Genomic DNA, 20399 nt, shown 5'->3' with positions numbered 1-20399 from the left:
TGGGATGGAAAGAAACCAGTTCCCCCTTCCTAACTTCATGTCTGTTTGTTTGGTGTTCATGAGGCAATAATGAGAAGCATCCGTAGGGCTGACACAAGGATAAGTATTAGAATTAGTAGAAGTATTAGAATTCTTTAATTAAGAGGTTAAACACCATTCACACTCATGACTTAAAGACTGGAAGGTGAATACTAACTCTAATTCCCTTGGAATAAGGAATGAAAAACCAAGACAAGTAGGCACTGTAAAATTGTTTCTGTTTTTTTAATGGCAGGTCAGATATCCTGAAACATACATATATTCTGATAGTCTTCTAATCCCACTTGAGTCCAAATATTAAAGTAACACACACACACGAGCTAAGAGAATTCAATATTGTTCCAAGGCACTTACTGAATCTCCATGACTAGATGAAAACAAGGACAATTAGGATGGACAAATAGACAGTATATAATATAAAAATAACTTTTTGCTTACAATTTACAAAATGTATTATTATTACAATCTTTGATCTCTGATAACCTGCAATGCTGGCTGCATGAATCCAGCAATTTTAAAATTCAGAAACTATTTTCTAAAACTTCAGGGCAAATAATTTACAAATAAGGTACACAAAGATTTAAATCATGCAGAAATTTCTTACATCTTCTGTTAATAATATTTTATGACTGCAACTTTATCAAATTATATACCTACTTGCCCTGTACATATACAAAATAATGCGTACATGATAAAACATTAGCAAAAGAGTAGTCCTTAAACTCAATTTATCATAAAAGTATTACTATATTAACATGTCTACAAGCAGCGTGTAACAGGGTTAAGAGACATTAAGGCAATAATACTTGAAGTTACAAAATAAACCATATGTAATACTTTTTCCTAAGGGTAGTATAAGGCAGGTAGATGGTCCTAGCAAAAAAATACTAAGGCAACAATCTACACTGCTGTTAGTCCCACATTTTTAAGATGGAATACTACAAATCTGGCTTTCAGTGGCACTTGAATTTTCCAGTCTAATGTAAAGTGTCCTTTGGCTCCCTGAATCATGTCCATTCTGAAGGTGGGTCTCTTGGTCCTTTGGGTTTTCCACAGCGATTACGAAAACCTACAATCAAAATGCCATAGTGATTAGTCAGTGTTCAGAAATGTATTTTAATTTACTAAAAACTCTTAATTTACTTTGAGTAGTTTAAAAACCTGAATAAATCACAGCACAAAGTTTGATTAATTTTCCCTTTTGAAGGAAAGCCTGAAAACAATGGCAAATACGATTTTCTCATTCTTACCAACATTAGCTACATAAAGTTTTTGAAGTTACTTATTTAGTAAACAAATTACCAATATCTGTGGCCTCTGTTGGACTTTCTGATAGTTGGTCTTTCTTGTTACTAAAAATAGGTGAGCATTCTGTACAAGTCTCTGTGTGAATACCACCTGCTGGATGATCTAAAATGCAAAATAAAGCCATTGTTAATCACCATCATTTGTAGCATCGTATGTAGAATCCTCTAATTTTTTTTTTTTACTTTTGTTTTAAATGTTTATTTTTGAGACAGAGAGAGACAGAGCATGAGCTGGAGTGGGGCAGAAAGAGACAGAGACACAGAATCTGAAACAGGCTCCAGGCTCTGCGCTATTAGCACAGAGCCCGATGTGGGGCTCGAACCCACAGACTGTGAGATCATAACCTGAGCCGAAGTCAGACACTTAACCAACTAAGGCACCCAGGCGCCCCTCCTCTAATTGTTTTAATATGTGTATTAATTTAAAAGAGCAAGTTTTCTCTCCTGGACATCATAATTTCAGAGGCCCAGATAAATACAAATGCAGTGAGGAACATGGGAAATTATGTTAGGTGTTCTTGAAGGCACATAGACATCGTCTGTGAGTAGTTCAGCAATTTGTGAATTCTCTTCATGCTCTTAACTTTATTTAATAAAGTTCAATCTTGCTGTATTATATTTCCTTAAAGTAGTTATGTGCCAGTGTCCTAAGGCAATAATTGCAAGTGAACTGCTTTTATATGGAAATCAAAGGTAATCAAGTTCATAGTTAATTAATGGACTACTGACTTCTAACAGTAGTAATTCTTTTCTTTGAAAGTTTTACATCACTTAAATTCTAGTTTACTTATTTAAATCCCCAATACAAAAGACTAGTAACAAAAGAAGTTAACTACTATGATTTATTCATTCTTTCACAACCATTAGCACATCCCCTGTAACTTTCTAAGAAACTTATGGAAACTTGGAATACAACTCAAATAATACATGACCCTTGTCCTTCGGTGCTTGTAGTTTAAACAGAAGTCAACAATTCTCTTCTACAAAGGACTAGAAAATAAATATTTTAGGCCTTGTAAGCAACATACAGTCTCTGTCACATATTCTCCACAGATTTTTGTTTTTAAACAACTTTTTTTTAAGTAAGTACTGTACCCAGTGTGGAGCTTGAACTCGTGATCCTGAGATGGAGTCGTATGCTCTACTGACTAAAGCAGCCAAGGCCCCTAAACAAGTTTTTAAAAATGTAAACATTATGGGGCTCCTGGGTGGCTCAATCAGTTGAGCATCCGACTCCTGAATTCGGCTCAAGTCATCATCTTGCAGTTCATGAGTTCAAGCCCGACACTGACAGTGTGGAACCTGTTAGGGATTCTCAGTCTCCCTCTCTCTCTGTCCCTCCCCCATTCACTCTCCATCACTCTCAAAATAAACATTTAAAAAAATGTTTTTAATGTAAAAGTTATTTGTTCAGCTCAAAGTCAGAGCAAAAACAAGCCAAGACTTAGGCTAGTAGGAGAGACTGACAAGCATATTATTGTATTGGTGTGATAAGTTTTATAGTAAAATGATGCAGAGTGCAATGGAACAGTCAGGAGAGGCATAGAGGTGAAACCAGTGGTGGTGAGCTCTTCAGGGACTGGGTTCTAGGAAGAAATGATGATGTAAGTCCAAAGGCCTCAATTTTCATAGTGAAGTAAAAGGTCATCTACTGAGTAAGAGTCAGTAAGACTGATTTCAGAAGAAAGTAAAGACTGGGAAAATTCAAGGAAAATAGAAAGTGTGCCAGCTAGAACAGATAAGATAACCAAGCAAAGCAGGGGGGCCAACTGTGGATGAAGATCTAGAACTGTTGGCTCAATCTGTAAAACTGAGTAATGTTCCCCAGCAGTATTCAGCTATCTTGAGGCTGGCAGTTAGGGACAAGAAACCAGAGGATAATTTAAAGTAGGACTAGAGTAATGGAGGACAGTATCTCGATTGGATAGAGAAGAGAAACCAGAAAGGAGTTAACATACATTAGAAAAAAAGAATCCAAGGATCCACCAATAGCAGCAGTAGTAATATAATAAAGTAAGTAATACTACCACTGCTTCCATTTGAGTGCCTATCATGTGCCAAGCACAGTGTTTGATAGCCCGTGTATATAATTTAAATAAGTCCTCGTGACAGTTTTTTAGGGTAGGTATTATTTCACAGAGGAAAAAACCGGAGACTAAGATCAGGTAACTTGCCCAAAGTCATATAGTAAGTAAAATGGTAAAAATGAAATTGCAAACCAGGTGGGCTTGACTTTAAAGCCCTGTTCTGTTCTTTTCCTTATGTTGCCTCAGCAAGTAGACACTCTTAAAAATTTTAAGATGGAATGGAGCCCCATTAGGCAAAGATTCAGGGAGAGAGCAACTGAAGCAGAATGGAGGGTAAGGGCAGATGATAGATGAACTGAGGGAACTGTACAGCCGAAGATGTTTGGTTGTTGCTACCATCTTTAATTTTTATTTTAGAGAGAGGTGGGGAGAGCATGCGAGTGGAGAAGGGCAGGGGGAGGGAGAGATAGAGAATCTCAAGCAGGCTCCACACTCAGCATGAGCCTGATGCGGGGCTTGATCCCATGACCGTGGGATCATGACCTGAACTGAAACCAAGAGTCAGGTGTGGACACTCAACCAACTGAGCCACCAGGCGCCCCTAAGCTAGGAGGTCTGATGAGCTGCTTTCATGGTCGCTGATTTATAAGAATTAATAATAACCTGATGTATTTTACCATGATAGTACAAGTAATGTGGCAGAAAAATATTCTAACTTGGCATTTTAACACTAGGTTGAGCGACATAATCTTATTGGTCTTCACAAATGCAGAAGTCCTAAAAGGAAGAATTCCAAGACAGTTTTTAGAGATCCAATTCAATAATCTAGGTTAATTTGGGACATTTATTCAAACCACTGTCATTTCTGGAATCTAAGTGTTTTTAAAAACAACAGAATATGAAACACAAAAAACTATTTTAAAAATAATTTCTTTCCTATTAGCCTATAACTACCAATAATAAATTGTTACTTTTCAGATTAATAATACCTGATACAATAATTAATTTCGAATAATTATACTACACAGTTCAGGTTCTAGAAGTGTCCTACATATTCTCACATACAGAAATAACCAAGTAAATAGCATACATCATGAGGCATGCTATTTTATGGAGATTAATCTCTCTATAGAAAAGAAACAAAATCTAACTTACCACATTTTTCACTTCCAGGGGTTGTCAAGCCCTATAAAGAAGACATTTTAATACCTATTACAATACACATCTTTTATAAGAAATCATAGGAAATTTGGTCTGTTTTGACTATATATCCCAAGAAGTCAAGATCTACCAAAATTCTCAGTGTTAAAGGGAAAGAAAACAATGGTGTTTTCAATTAGGCTTAACATTTTTAAATGTTATGGTATTTTATACTGGGAATAAAAAGGGAAATTACTTTGTCCTTCTGGATGGAAACTGAAAATGCAGAAGCAACTACACAAAAGAACATACCCACAATTCCATTTTGCCTGTCTTCTACCATATTCAGCCAATTATGATATCATACATTATAGGACATAAATAACATCATTACAAGTTACCACTATTTTATATGTGCCAAGTAAAGTAGATTATGTTTCTTAATCAATTGTAAGATGTTCTCTAACTTGGGGGATATATAAAAAATGTTAACATTGGTAAAAAATGGTATGGGAACATGGCTAATATATTTAGCTACCAAACATTTGCTGAATGTGAAAAGGAAACCTCACATAACCAGACAAACAAAAAGGATGGGACTATATACTTAGCGTTATAACGGAAGGAACAAACTCTAAGAATGTACTCTCACCCTGAAAATGTTAACTCCTATTCTATTCACACTTCCAAAATGATTTAAAATACAGCGTAATTTACAGATTTTAAAAGCAGAGTAGGAAAATAATACTCTGAAGTGATGATCATATGTAGATCATGTTGCCCTTTTTAAAAATTTCAGATCTCAAATTTTATAGGCTTTTCATCTGAAATCTTACCATTAAGAAATGCTGATCAAAAATTATATTTAACAGTCTTAAGGTGACAGTTATTATAACAAACAACTATAAGGTAAGAAGAGAAAAAATACTGAGGTATAGCTGTTCCAAGCCCAAAAGGACTCACTTCAGATATTTTTTGTTCAGACTGTTCCTGACTTTGAAGTTCACTCCATTCATATCTTACAGGTGTATCTGAGAAAAAGAAAATCTTTCAATTAACATCTTTAATTCCTTAACTTCTTGCGTTAAACACGCAAAAACAGACCCAATAGATTTTTAGAAACTATCACTTGCATAAAATATTTTCTTATTTCTATTATTTTAAGAAATGTAGTTTATAGTTATAAGCTCACTCTAATGTATACATGTGGCAGACTTAGATGTATTTAGTAGTACTGAACTATATGGCTTCACTGTTTTTAACATTCTTGAAAATCAGTTAAAATTAATAAAATGTTGGTAAAATGTAACTCAGGTAAGACTAGGGAGGACCTTGCCAAGTATAAGACAGTAAATATGTTAAGCTGTTTCTGTACTTTTTTTAAAGAAGAGACAGAGGAGAAATATATTATCAAGGTTTTGAAATATCACTTTCTACCAGTGTCCCAACACCAACTGAGGTGATGCCCATCTACAACCCAAATTAAATATTTACTTACCCCAACTGGCACCCAGTGAAGCAGTTAATGTCTTTTAGTAAGTAGGTGCTATTTTTAATGAATGAAAAGACACCAACTTGCAAATAAATATAAATGCATTTAACTAAAGTATAGTATCTAACATAAATGTAGCCATTTTACCAATCTTAGCAGATTAAAATATCATTTGAAAATATTTTTCAAAAAATAAATATTTTTCATACAAGGAATTAAAAACATTTGTCAATATCAATTCAAACCTTTTTTGAATGTATACAGCTCAACAGCAACTAAAGTAAAATCAGCCATGTTTTTCAGAGTTTATTATTACTGTACAATAACAAAAAAGCAGAAGAGACACTCACTATGTTCACTTGCTAATACAAAGGATTCAGGAGTTCTTTCAGGTAGGGGAGGAGGTGAATCTTCACTACCATCAACATCTATATTAAATACATAAAATTTAGACAAATTATGGACTTGTTAAAGAATATTAACTCATTAAAAAATGAACTTGTTATCTAAGTAAAATAGAGCTGCTTGACATTCTAAAATAATTTCCACAAGTATCTAAGAGAACCAGTTTTTATTTTTTTTTTTTAAATGTTTATTTTTGGGGCGCCTGGGTGGCTTAGTCGGTTGAGCGACCGACTTTCGCTTAGGTCATGATCTCGCGGTTCGTGGGTTCGAGCCCCGCGTCGGGCTCTGTGCTGACTGCCAGCTCAGAGCCNNNNAAAAAAAAAAAAAAAATAAAAAAAAAAAAAAAAAAAAGTTTATTTTTGAGAGACAACGCATGAGCCAGGGACGGGCAGAGAGAGGGAGACAGAGGATCTGAAGCCAGCTCTGGGCTGACAGCAAAGAGCCCAATGCAGGGCTCAAACTCACGAACCATGAGATCATTACCTGAGCTGAAATCAGACACTTAACCAACTGAGCCACCCATCTCCCTTTAAAAGAATCAGTTTTTAAAAATGCAAAAACACAAATAAGAAATCCTTACTATTCAACTTATCAAGAATTATGAAATGAGCGAAGCAGAATGAGTTTATTCACTGCTGCACAAAGAAAATGACTCTCCTCACTTTCTTAATACCCTGCAGACATCAATCACTCTGTCCTCTCAGTCTGAAGACAGCCTTCAGTAGAAAAGGCAGCGGGCAAGGGACATCTCTATTGGGCTTGCAGATGATGCTTTGAGTGCACAAAAGAAACCTTTGGTCATTTGACTCAAGCCAGTGTTTCCCAAACTGGAATCAATTGCTTAACTCTTTACAGGAGTTTTGCCATACCAGACACCACCACCTGTCCTATTTATTTAAAACAAACATTTTTTTAATATTCATTTTTGAGAAACGGCAATAGCAGCAGAGGAGCAGAGATCTAAAGCAGGCTCCAGGCTCTGAGCTGTCAGCACAGAGCCCGATGTGTGTCTCAAACCCATGAACTGTGAGATCACGAGCTGAGCCAAAATCGGACACTTAACTGACTAAGCCACGCAAGCACCCCTGTCCTATTTACTTTTTAAATCCATTCATTTTTAACCTGTGTCCTTTGGTCATAGTTTTAAAAGTAATGACTAAAATAACAAATCTTAAGTGTTCATTTTCTAATATACATAAAACTATTATTTTTTTTTAATGTTCATTTATTTAATGCTTAAAATCTTGTGAACAATGGCATATGACCTACTCTGAGAATACTGACTGAAGCCATATTAAAGGTATTCACCAGTAAAACAAAATTAGTCTTGGAAAAGATAATGCACTAAGTAAGGCTCATCAGTTAGCCTTTCTACAGTAGGGTAAATGAGGTTTCACTGGAGGTACAGAAGGAAAATATGAGGATATAATTCCGTGCGTGGGTCCTCAGGTTAGGGAGGATGGAGTGAAAAAAGGGAAATGTAAGAATCCTGTATTATTTTGTCTGGGCCTTGACAACTGTTTTCTCTAAAAAATGAACAATCTTGGGGCGCCTGGGTGGCTTAGTCGGTTAAGCGTCCGACTTTTGCTTAGGTCATGATCTTGCGGTTCGTGGGTTCGAGCCCCGCGTCGGGCTCTGTGCTGACTGCCAGCTCAGAGCCTGGAGCCTGTTTCAGAGTCTGTGTCTCCCTCTCTCTCTGACCCTCCCCTGCTCACGCTGTCTCCCTCTCTCTCTCCTAGAAATAAATAAAAAAATATTTAAAAAAAAAATTAAAAATAAAAAATGAACAATCTTGCAACGACGCTTTGCTGTTTAACCATATCCAATAAGCTCTGCATTACAGAGACTGAAAAATCAAGCAAAGGCTTTTCAGTTTTCAACTAGCATGAGCCAGGTATGAGTGTTCTTGTCCTCCCTACATTTATTTAGCTAAAGACCCAAGAAAATACAGCCTCTGGGTCCTAGTAAGAATTCTAGTCCAGTATTTTATGTCAGTCACTAGTTACTGGAACTCTCTCTTACATATAAAATGAAGCCACTGAAGAACCATCCACTTTATCGAGTAGTAATAATCTCAGCTATCATCATTCTTCCCCTTGCCCTTCTGTTACTAACAGCTCAGAGATAGCTGTTGGAAGGAAGGGATGCATTATTTAGTGAACAAATAATTAATTGAACAAATAATAATTAAACAAATCGGGAAGAGCAGTCTTGCTTGCTTACATTAAGTATCTTTCAGAAACTCTATACCTCTTTTTCTAATGGCAGTCTTTATTCTTTAAGACTTTTATTTTCTAACTGTGGCTCTTGCTTTTCAGCTCCAGGTTTTTCCTTCAATCTCTGGACCGCCTTTCCTATGTTATACACCTTTCCTACGTTCTATTTTAGAGGTTATCCAACCAGAGACTGCACATTTTACACAGGCTTTTGCAAATCATACACTGAATGGGAGGGACTCAGTGTAGCCAAGTTTGAGAAATCTTTCAGGAGGCCAGAGTCAATATTAAAATCATTGCCAGGAATTTTTGCCAGGAAGTAGCTTATGCAAAAGGTTGTTTTAGGTGTCAAAATAAAATTGTTCTTTTTAACTCCCTAACACGTTGTAAAACAAACAAGCAAACAAAAATCTAATTCTTATGCCAGTGGTTCATCTACAAAGAAAATAACTGGTAACCTCAAAAACAGGACCGCCTGTCATCATGTTGCAGCAAAGAACATTAACCCAGGAAAATCTTCAGTTAATACCAAACTCATTTAGCATAGGTTGGGGAGGGCAAAAAGAAACCAGAAGTTACATTACAACTAACTATTTTTGCTTTGAAATACAAATAAAATGCAGAGAAGTGAGCTAGTATACAGCAGGATGACTTCAAATATCCTTATGCAGTACTTTCTATATTTTTTTAATGTTTATTTTTGAGAGACACACACACACACACACACACACACACACACAGTGAGTGACACACACACACACACACACACACACACACAGTGAGTGCAGGAGGGGCAGAGAGAGGAAGGCACAGAATGTGAGCTGAGCTGTCAGCAGAGCCTGACCTGGGGCTCCAACTCAGGAACTGTGAGTTCGTGACCTGAGCCGAATTCAGATGCTTAACTGACTAAGCCCCCCAGGCGCCCCAGTATTTTGTATTTTAAAGGAACTTTTTCTGTCATCACAGAAAGACTGGTCGAGTGTCAGTAACTTTTAATGAGCTATCATATCATGCATCCTTCCTGCCCTCACACCAAATTCTATTTCTACCAATCCTTTAAAAAAAAAAAAATTTCCTAGGTACAGGATCAATGCATGCTTGATATATACTTCAAAAGCCCAAAATGAAAATTCCTCATCAACCCATTTTCTTGTGTAGTTACAACTTGGCAGTTATTTTTCAAGCTCTGAATATGAGGAAGAAACAGATATTAACAATTTTAAATAATGGCAAACTGGTAAAGTATTATTTGTTGTGGTAACCATTATCTTCTGAAGATCCTTCAAATAAAACACAGAAGGTTCAAGACTACAGAAAAATCCTGTAAACATAAGAAACTACCTTAGATTCTCACTTACCCTACCAGATACATTCTCAAGACTAAAAAACACTGTATGTGTCAGTTGGGAAAAATAAAGACACCATAGTATGGGTGGTACTTATTAGGTCAGAAATAGAAAAAGAAAGTTATCCTTCAAGTTCATGGTACTTATTTTACTTGCACATTGTAAATACCAGCCTATTTAGGTCATGACTAAAGTTCACTGACAAGTAAATGACCATTGATAATCAATCTACCAGTAAATAGCTTTTGTGTTTATTACATTTGCTCTCAACTTTATGGTCTGTTTAAGAAGGCAGCCAGGATTATTTTAGTGGATCAAAGATGAATTTCAAGAACCAATAACAAATTTTGGGTACCAAGTGCACACATATTCAGAAGCTAACACAGTTTTTTAAAAAAGTCATTAAATAATAGTATCAATTACTTAGATAGGGATATATCCCGTTCACTACTAACTGAATTAAATTTCCCGTATTCTGCTGAGTAGTTGCAATTTTGCTTCTTGGTTCATCTTAGAGGTGAAAGCAACCTCACAAGTATAAAAGTTGTTGTGTAGTTAAAAAAGCATTAAACAATGATGAACTAGTATTTGTGATAAACACAGTTAAATGCCCAATGAAGCCATCCAAAAATATTTGTGTCACTGTTTCCTGAAGCAATTCTATCTTCCCTAAATTATTTCTGATTATTCAGTCAGATAAATTTTTGACCCACACAAAACACTAAAACCTATTACCACAGGAGGGAAAATAAAAAGGCACAAACTTTTCAGGTTCAACAACTGAAATACCTTGGAAACAAAACCTAGTAATGCAGTTAAATCAAATTAAGGTAACAAATAGGGCTTACTTTATCATTATTTTTTAATATAAACCTTCTTTTAAAATATCTAAAATAATGAAACTGTGCAATAGGCTCTACAGTGAAATGTGGAACAAAGCACAATTAATTGATACAGTGCTTAGAACAGTGACTGGCACACAGTAAAAATATTTAAGTGTTAGATACTGTTGTTATTACCTTTTTCAGCACCTGAATGTATTGTTCCTGCTATATCATGTCTAGCAATGGACATTGGCAATACTTTCCTTGTAGAAATGCTTTCAGTACTAGTGGCAGCAGAAACTGTGGCACTTGCTGTTGAAATATTAGTTTTATTCTTGGTCATGGCACCATCAGAGTTCCTTTCATCTGAGTCCGAGTCATCAGAGTGAAGAGGATTAGTAAAACTAAGGGGTGCTCTGAAGACAGGCGAGCTGTTATGATCTGCAGAATCATGGGTATCAACAGGTGTTGTGGGGCTTGGTGTTAAACTCACAGTTTTCATTGTTTGACAGTGGAGATCTGAGGGTTTTCCTTCAGACGAATCAGGCATGGATAGGGTATTTTCGGGCCCATGAAATGACCACATTACATGTCCTTTTTCATCAAGAGGCAAGCGGTCTGGCCTTGGAGGTGTGCCTGAATTCTTCTGTGATTCTTCTGCTGGAACAACTGGAACTTTATTTGACTGTGTTGCACTGCAGTCCACACAAGAATTCTGAGAAATACCATCTACTTTAAGTTCCCCTGAACTCAGTTCCTGGGACTTAGAGGTTTTATCAATTATACAAGGTGGAGTCGATTTAATTTTAATTGCATGTCCCCTATTCAAGAGTGTGTTCCCATCAAAACTTTTTGGTCCCTCTTGGAGAGGGACCTTCTTAATCTCAAAACTTAAATTTCGCTCCAATTTTTTATCCATCTGTTCAATAGCTGATTCATTTTTCCCTGGAAGTTCAGCTGACTTATTATAGTTTCTGTTGAGGTCTGTTGAGTGTTGTTCTGATGAAACCATGTGCAACACTGGCTTTGGATGGTATCTGTCATTGTCCTGCCACACAGTAGTGACAGTTGGAAAAGCTGACGGGGGAGAAGGTGTTAAGATGGGTGGCACTGGGTGAGGTTCTGGTGGCTGAAGTATTTCTTCCTTGGCATCCCCTTCAACAAGGCAACTGAAAACATTAAGAAAAGGGCACCATAAGACTGCTCATTCTTTCATGAATAAAAAATTATAAACTGTCAAAATTTAGTGTTTAATGAGGCAATATATATACGGTTTACAAATACAAGAATTTTCATGAAAAACAGGTCTCCTGCCAGAGCCCTTCAGCTACCCAGAGACATCAACTTTCAACCTTTTAAACAGCTATTTCTAAGATTCACCTCCATTATTTCAAAATGCATAAATTATCTTTTTTCCATAAATTGTTATTTCTTGATCTATTTCATACACTCTCCATTATCTTCCTACTATGTATCTTTTCTATCTTCTCAGTAGTGTTATAACTTTCTGCTAGTTCGATCTTATCACTATAGATATCAGTCTTACCCTTGGCACCATAATTTTCTAATCTTTTCTTATACAACCTCTTGTTTTTCTCTGATAATTGCCTTATGTTTCAGATGGCTTAGTTCTCTATGCATCATCAGTAATTCAGCCCTTCTTCCCCCCCCCCCACATTTATACACCTCTTCTCAGTTGGTCAGGAAGCACACTATAGGTAATTATCAATACCATACATGTTCCTCTTAGATCCTTGGGGTTCAAGGTCCAATGTGTATGTACCACTGACTACCTAGGCCCCACAGAGCTGACATTCTCTCCAGTGTCAGACTCTCCTATTTTCCTGGTCCCATAAGGTACACTTCTTTGTTTTGGTGGTTATATTCTGCAGTTTCTTCTTAAGAACTCCATATAGTAGGCAAATTTCTTTGATATATTTATAATATAAATATACTTAATATATTTGAGTACTATATTTTTAAGGTTATTGATTTTTTTGAAAAGATACAGAATTTTAGATTAGAAGTAATTTCCTTGCACAATTTTGTAATTCTGATTCCTGGTCCTTTGAATGTGAACTGTGTTTTTTTTTCCCTCTCTCTTGGAGTTTTTAGGAGCAAAAGATCTTTTGGAGCTTTTTGTTCTTGAGGTTCTACAGTCTCATAGTGGAACTCCATTGTATTATAATTTTTTTTATCTACTAGATTGGGAACTTTCTTTCTCTTTTTAAGTTTGTTTGTTTTGAGATAGAGCGCATGCATAAGCAGTGGAGGAGCAGAGAATCACAAGCAGGCTCTGCACTGTCAGCACTGAGCCCCATACGGGGTTCAAACTGACGAACTGTGAGATCATGACCTGAGCTGAAATCAAGAGTTGAAGGTGGGGTGCCTGGGTGGCTGAGTCAGTTAAGAGTCCAACTCTTGATTTCAGCTCAGGTCATGATCTCCCGTCTCGAGAGTTTGAGCCCCATAAGGGACCCTGTGCTAAAAGTGTTGAGCCTGCTTGGGATTCCCTCCACCTTCTCCTCTGCCACTACTCCCCCTCAGAATAAATAAACTTAAAAAAAAAATTTTTTTTTTTAAAAGAAGAGTTGGACGCTTAACCAACTAAGCCACGAAGGCACCCCCTAGATTGGGAACTTTCTATATGAAAACTTACGTTCTTGGGGCACCTGGGTGGCTCATTCGGCCATGATCTCCTGGTTTGTGAGTCTGAGCTCTGCACTGTCAGTGAAGAGCCTGCTTGAGATTATCTCTCAAATAAATATTCATGTTCTTTAATACTAGAAATTTATCTTATCTTTTTCTACTGTGTACTATCTCTATTTCATCCAGGTTCCTTTTTTTCCCCTGCATATTTAAGTCGATCTTTCATGTTAGAGACATTGTCAAATTCCTGATTATCCTGGTTCTGTTCTTAAAGAATGGAGCATTATAAATAACTGGAAGATCTATACAGATTATGTAAGGGGGAGGTCTTGAAGCTTGTGGCTTAGTGGTCATGGAGAATGAGTATAGCCCTTCCAACAATATTGGTGGGCCACAACAATGAGTAAGTGTACATTTCATTTATTGAGCTAGTTTGTTTTTTAAGAGGGAGATTCTGTCTACCACCAGCAAACTGGGAGCAAAGGAACTGGAGGATCTGGTCATTCAGCTACAAATTCCTGTTTTCAGTAAGGCACTACAACCCCACCATCAGTTGGACCTGATGTCCTTGAATCCAAAGACGCCCTGGTTCAACCAGTCCAGAATAAATCCTTCCTGTGTGTCCAAATGTGGGAGAAGCAGTCATTTGCTCAATGTGATGTAAGGAATCTGGGGTTCTAAACAGTCTTTACAGAGATACTAAGGTAGTCTCCTTTTTTTAGTCCTATCCTATACACTAGCCTTAAGGGGGGCCTCCAATTTCTGAGCTATTCTAAGGATTCTTTAAAGAATCCAAAGAGAAGCAACAAGGGTTGCTTCTTGTGGGCTTCCCCCACCTACAGGAAAGCAAGTTTTAGCTTTCTCTGTTCTGTTAGTTCCTCTACATTTGTTGATATGCTTTCCACTTTCCACAATTTTGTCATCATCCTATCTGCTGCCATCCCTCTCCAATTTTGTTTAAAATCTTGCATTTGCATGTTCCTTCACTACAATTTTAGTAAGTTTAGGGAGGAACCAGAGTTAAATGTGTTCAAACAGCCTTATTTAACCAATAATCTTGTAAGTCCTTTTGGAAGCAGTGTGCAGGATGTCAAAAATATACAGTAAATATATTCTACTACTCATATTTTTAAAAATACCTTTACAAACCTGAACAGACCCATAATNTGGTGGGGGAAAGGGAGAGAAGCAAACCATGAGAGACTCTTGAATGCTGACAAAAACTGAGGACTGATAGATGTGGGGGGGAGAGGGGATGGGCATGGAGGAGGGCACTTGTGGGGATGAGCACTGAGTGTTATGTGGAAACTAATTTGACAATAAACTATTAGAAAAAAAATGAAAAAAAATAGCTTTAGAAGGTATAGTTGATATACAAAACACTACATATCTCATATATAGAATTTGATGAGTTTGGACATATGCATATACCCATGATACTATCACCACAATCAAGGTAATAAACATATATTATCACCTCCAAAAGTTTCCTTGTGTTCCTTTGTGGGTTTTTGTGGCTACTCAAATTTTATTGGTAATTACACTAACAGATTTCTTCCTTATCCTTCCCTGATTTAAGGTTGGTTGGAACAAGGCTTATGGCACTTTCATGTACACAAAAATTTGAAGTCCAGCCACAAAAAAATGTATGCTACATATGGATTTTCCACTATAGTATCCAGCACTCATATTTTTATTAGATATTCTGATGTAAAAAAAATTCCAATGAATAGATATATGACTTGCATAATTTTTATTGTAAATACTGGTTTTAATCTCATCTATTTTGAGGCAGGCATAGATTTCACTTCTCAAAAACATTCAGGACCTACCTGCATACTAGGCATTGTAACAGTACCAGAAGAGGACAGAACAATGAACACAACAGTTCCGAAAAACAGTGAAAAATAAAACCAAAGAATTAGATTGAAGCTATACTTGTGAAGGCCCAGAACTTTACACTAAGATATTTGGACTTTATAATAATAATAAAAAAATTACATTTAATTTGTTTGACCAGGTCTTAAAATGAATAACTCTATAATTTGTTTCAAATTGATGTTTTATATAAAATCAGAAAATTACTTTTCTTACAGTAAGTTAGGCTGGATTCCATATGGGGTGGAAAGAGTACGAGAGTGAAGGAAATGACTACTGAAAAACTAGAACAAAACACTTTAAAAACAAAAACTACTCTCTTTTTTTACGGAGGTAACCCCATATAATGAAGAAGGCATTACTGGACTGGAAGATAGGAGATTTGTGCTCTTGGTTGAACTCGGCTAGCCTATGCACATCAGTTCCTTTGGAAAGCAGCTATACTAACATCCTTGTGGTCAAGATTACTGTTGAAGTCACTGAGTTCATGACATCACTTCCCACTCTGACATATTATTGACTATCTACAGAATGAATAGAGAATACATGGCAATCTAAAAAAGAAGATGAAAAAACATAAATATAGGTGTTACATCAGTGCTAATGATTACTTTTGATATAATGATTATTTTTTTAACATTTATTTTTGAGAGAGAGAGACAGACACACAGAATACAAAGCAGGCTCCAGGCTCCAAGCTATCAGCACAGAGCCAGAGGTGGGACTCAACTCACGAACTGTGAGATCATGACCTGAACTGAAGTTGGACTCTTAACCTAAGTCCCCCAAACGCCCCAATATAATGATTACCTTATATCCTATATAGCTTAAACTCTGGATTTGAGAAACATGTTCTACTTGAGTTTATCTTTTATTGCTTAGTTTTATTATACGTTCTCACCTCTATCAATAACTTTTAAATTAAAGCTTGAGATCAAAAGTATTTCTAACAGGGAAAAAGAGTAACACAAGACTTAGAGAACAATAGTAAGCATGCATATTTTTGCATTTTGCCAAAATCTATCCTTATTTATCTTAAAGAATTCAAATTGGGAATAATTCAGTTAGAACTTCAAAATTTTAATCCATCAAATCACGTTTTCTTCAGATGGTTAGTAATATTATATTATGACTTAATAAATAACCAAACCTTTTCCTTCTCCCTATTTAGTATATATTAATTCTTAACAGGATCTATTCCCTAGTTGTTGACTCAACTCTGTTAACTGGTATATTTTGTTCTTTACCACTGACAGACTGTTTTATAGATTACAACTTTCTAGTTTTTAAGAGTTGGTCCTCACTTATCATTATTTTCATCCAACGTTTTCTTTGATATTTCCGCTTCTTTGCTCATCCAAATTAACATTATATCATCAAGTTCAGAAAAGATCCCTTTTGTATTTCAGTGAAAACTGCATCAAATTTGAAAATAAATGGTATTTTAAATATCATAGCAAAAGCTAAATTACATTTAACTTTTCTAACGAAGAACACTTATTTTTTTTTCAATTTACTACAAATGAAATTATTTCTACCTAAGGTTCCGCTTTCTACAGGTTATTTCCAGGTATTTAATATTTTGAAAGGGACCTCTTTTAATCACTTCTTATTTGGCTGGGCTATAGGACCATTTCCTACTTTTATTCAGTCACTTAGCTCCTTTCTTAAAAATTAACCACTTCAAGGCAATATATATTTTGGTTTAATATACTTGTTTAAAAAAAATTAACAAAAGGAAAATAGCATTTAAAAAAAGAGCCAAAGATTTTTTTTTTAAGAGACAAAAACAGTGCAGAAGAATAACAACTGTTTTGTGAGATATGGGTTTCTCCCATCACCTTCTTTTTTTCTATTTGCCATTTTCCTGGAGTTCTCGGTCACCAAAATCCTCACTCAAAAACCACATTCTTTGCTAGATGAGGGTTCCCCAAATCAGGTAACTTCAAACGCCTCCAACTGAGCAGATCTTAACTCCTTGTTTTGACCCCACAAATGCCCTCACCTATCCAGCATATTCTAAGAGCCACAGAGGTCTGAAAATCCACTCATTCTCCCAGGCAGCCCTTAAACACATTGATATTCCTCTATTTCTGCCAGTAACGAAATGCCTTCATGGCTTATAGAATGCCACTGTTTACTGGTTTCACCCTTCATGAATTACCCTTTTTTACAGCTTTCTTTTAGTCTGCTCCTCACAAATTAAGGTGCTTATCAGGGTTCTCTCCTTGGTACTTTGTTATATATATCTACAGTGTGAAAGATTTTATTTCTGCCCAAATCTTCTAAATTCCAAACTCTCCATAAGCCTTTACGTCTCGCCTGCATACCAAAATGTCTGAAACAACCATTCCATATTCCTTCCAATTCTATTCCTACTTAAAACTGTCTGAATTGAGAGGCATTAGAAGAAAGTACCAAGTATACTGTCACTGTAGTAAATCTGTTGACAATTTTTAGAAAACAGCTAATAAGGTACACTTCCAGAGTGCTGGTGTTAGTGAAAATAGAAAATGAAATCTGCTGTTCAAAATCTACAATACTCTTGATGTATAAACTAGAATTATATGACTGATTAAATCTAATACAACAAACTTAAGCCTTCCTCTCTAGATCTTATCAATTCATTTATTTGCTTTCTGTGGCCATACTGAAAAAGAAAGTATACCGTGATTACTTTTTAATCAGTCTTACACTGTTGTGATTTTATTTTCAGTTAATAGAACAGTAGTTCTAGAACTCATTTCAACCTAGAACTTACAGGGTATTCTTGTGGAATACAAAGAAATTCTGCCATTTGACTCTGCTGCATGAGTAAGAAAAAAGATAACTTCAGCACATATCCCTAAATAAAATCCTATCTTAAGCTGAATGAGTATTTTTCTGTTAATACTCATCTGTTACTACTTTATTATCCTTTTTGTTCATTAAAGAGTAACAGGAGTCAAACTTTCAAAAAACAAAGACTTAAAATTCACAACATTCTATTCACTGAAATTTTATCCAAAGTAAAACAAAATCTTTAGTATACTAGTAACAAATCAATTGCCATACATATGCTATATCCTAAACAAAAAATGATAAAAGTTATAAAAATAACTTGGAAATATTCACAATTTGTTATTTTAATTAAGAGTAAGTAAAAGAAAACTATCCTTTCAAAGAAAATGTGACACACAATACCTGCGGGTCCTTGGTGGTTTTGGAGGAGGAGAATCTTGTTTGTCAGGATCTATGGAGCTGACCATATTTTCAGTGTTAATTTCATTCTGCCGAGGAAAAAAAATGCTTCATTAAGTTAGGAGAAAATAATTTTCCTTTCTCATGTGTCACATAGCTGTTTCTGGAAAATGTTTATTTTTGAAAATGAGAGAGAGAGAAAGAGGCGGGGGCAAAGGGGGCAGCGGGAATCTGAAGCAGGCTCCAAGCTGACTGACAGCAGAGAGCCCAATATAGGACTCAAACCCACAAACCATTAGATCATGACATGAGAAGTCGGATGCTTAAACCAACTGAGCTCCTCATACAAGCTGTTTCTTGGCTTTTGAATTTGTCAAGTAAAAATTTCCCAAAATGGAGTTTATATTCTCTATTATTTTAGCTGAAAGGGCCAAACTTCGAGAGAGATTCCTATCGAAAAAAGTCTAGGGGCCCTCACTAGCTCAGTTGGAAGAATGTGTGACTCTTGATCTTGGGGTCGTGAGTTCAAGCCCCACGCTGGGTGGAGAGATTACTAAAAAAAAAGTAAAGAAACTTTAAAAAACAACAAAACACTCTATTTCCAGTTACTGAAAACTCAATCGTGTACCACGACATTTCAACACATTTCAAATGTTTCTGTGAAGAAACAGATTTCCCAAAAAAATAAAGATCAAAGAAAATAGTCCTCTCAGGCGTCACTACTAGTAGAATTTAACATGTGCTAAGGAAAAAAAAGGCAACAAAAAAGTCTTCTACCTTCTGTGTTTCCCAATCTTTTTTCAGAATTCCTGTTGCTACTGAGTACCTTTAAACAGGTCCCAGAATTCATTTAAATCAATCTTTTCCCCACCCTTTATGACCATGGAGTGCCCTACTCCATAAGCATATAAAACCATTTTATCACCCTCTAATCAAATAAACCCAAAAAAGGCATAGAGAGCCCATTCACAGCTATCCCTGTTCTTGCTAGTCACAAGGACCAGTAATACTCATTAACATAGATGTCCCAGAGTTAATACAGTTAGAAGGATCTTAGATTGTGTTCAGGATTGTGAATAGAAGAGTTCTGAAATTATTGTATAAAACACTGCCTTGAATTAGCTTCAGCCTCAGGTAAGGAGCTCNACCCACGAACCGCGAGATCATGACCTAAGCGAAAGTCGGACGCTTAACCGACTAAGCCACCCAGGCGCCCCGGTAAGTAGCTCATTTTTATCCAGCTAGGATACGTTAATGGGCCAGAAGAAAAGAATGATTTTCAGGGCGCCTGGGTGGCTCAGCTGGTTAAGTGTCGGACTTCAGCTCAGGTCATGATCTCACAGTTGGTGGGTTCGAGTCCCATGTGCAGGCTCTGTGCTGACAGCTAGCTCAAAGCCTGGAGCGTGTTTCAGATTCTGTGTCTCTCTCTCTCAGAAATAAATAAAACATGAAAAAAAATTTTTTTTTTAATGATTTTCATTCTTACCTACATCTCAGATTAATTTTAGAAAAAAAGCCATCTTTATATAAACTATGATTAAGGAACTCCGAAACTGCAGTTGCCTTTTTTAATCAAAAGGCACTTTTACTGTGTCCATCATAGTACCTCCTTTGCCTTTATAACTGTTTCTTACTAATGACTTTTTTTTTTTTTTTAACTAAATAGGCCCAACCAAAGAAAACAGAGGTCTCCACTTTTTAACAATTTTTAGTGTACCTTGTCTCCTGGTATATAATCACATGTATCAGAGGAGTTTTATGCATCTTAACCCTGCATCTTACTCTGACCAGAACAACAATTACATCATGAGAATGGATGTTTTCATCATCCTTAATTAAAGCCACCTACCATAACAAAAGCATCTGTTGCAGGGATATCTGCAAAGGCAAAGTAGC

At 36.1% G+C, this 20399-nt stretch overlaps 1 protein-coding gene across 3 annotated transcripts in view; it reads right to left on the bottom strand.

Moving 5' to 3' along the window:
• Window positions 1–240: 240 nt before the first annotated feature.
• The window catches only part of PTPN12 (protein tyrosine phosphatase non-receptor type 12), an 89834-nt gene continuing 69675 nt past the window's right edge, over window positions 241–20399 (bottom strand). The window contains exons 12-18 of one of the 3 annotated variants that reach the window (XM_077746924.1): window positions 18507–18592; window positions 10992–11965; window positions 6356–6433; window positions 5477–5544; window positions 4529–4559; window positions 1342–1449; window positions 241–1108 (exon numbers count right to left, since the gene is read on the bottom strand). In XM_077746924.1, the coding sequence (XP_077603050.1) occupies window positions 1047–1108; window positions 1342–1449; window positions 4529–4559; window positions 5477–5544; window positions 6356–6433; window positions 10992–11965; window positions 18507–18592 (1407 nt within the window). In that variant the 3' untranslated portion in view covers window positions 241–1046. The remainder of the gene's footprint in view (window positions 1109–1341; window positions 1450–4528; window positions 4560–5476; window positions 5545–6355; window positions 6434–10991; window positions 11966–18506; window positions 18593–20399) is intronic. The other 2 variants (XM_077746926.1, XM_077746925.1) reach the window with 2 other exon arrangements.

This window comes from Crocuta crocuta, unplaced genomic scaffold, assembly GCF_008692635.1.
Source record: "Crocuta crocuta isolate KB4526 unplaced genomic scaffold, BGI_CrCroc_1.0 scaffold396, whole genome shotgun sequence".
NCBI classification, from domain to species: Eukaryota; Metazoa; Chordata; class Mammalia; order Carnivora; family Hyaenidae; genus Crocuta; species Crocuta crocuta.
This window is presented reverse-complemented; position numbering and strand designations above follow the sequence as displayed.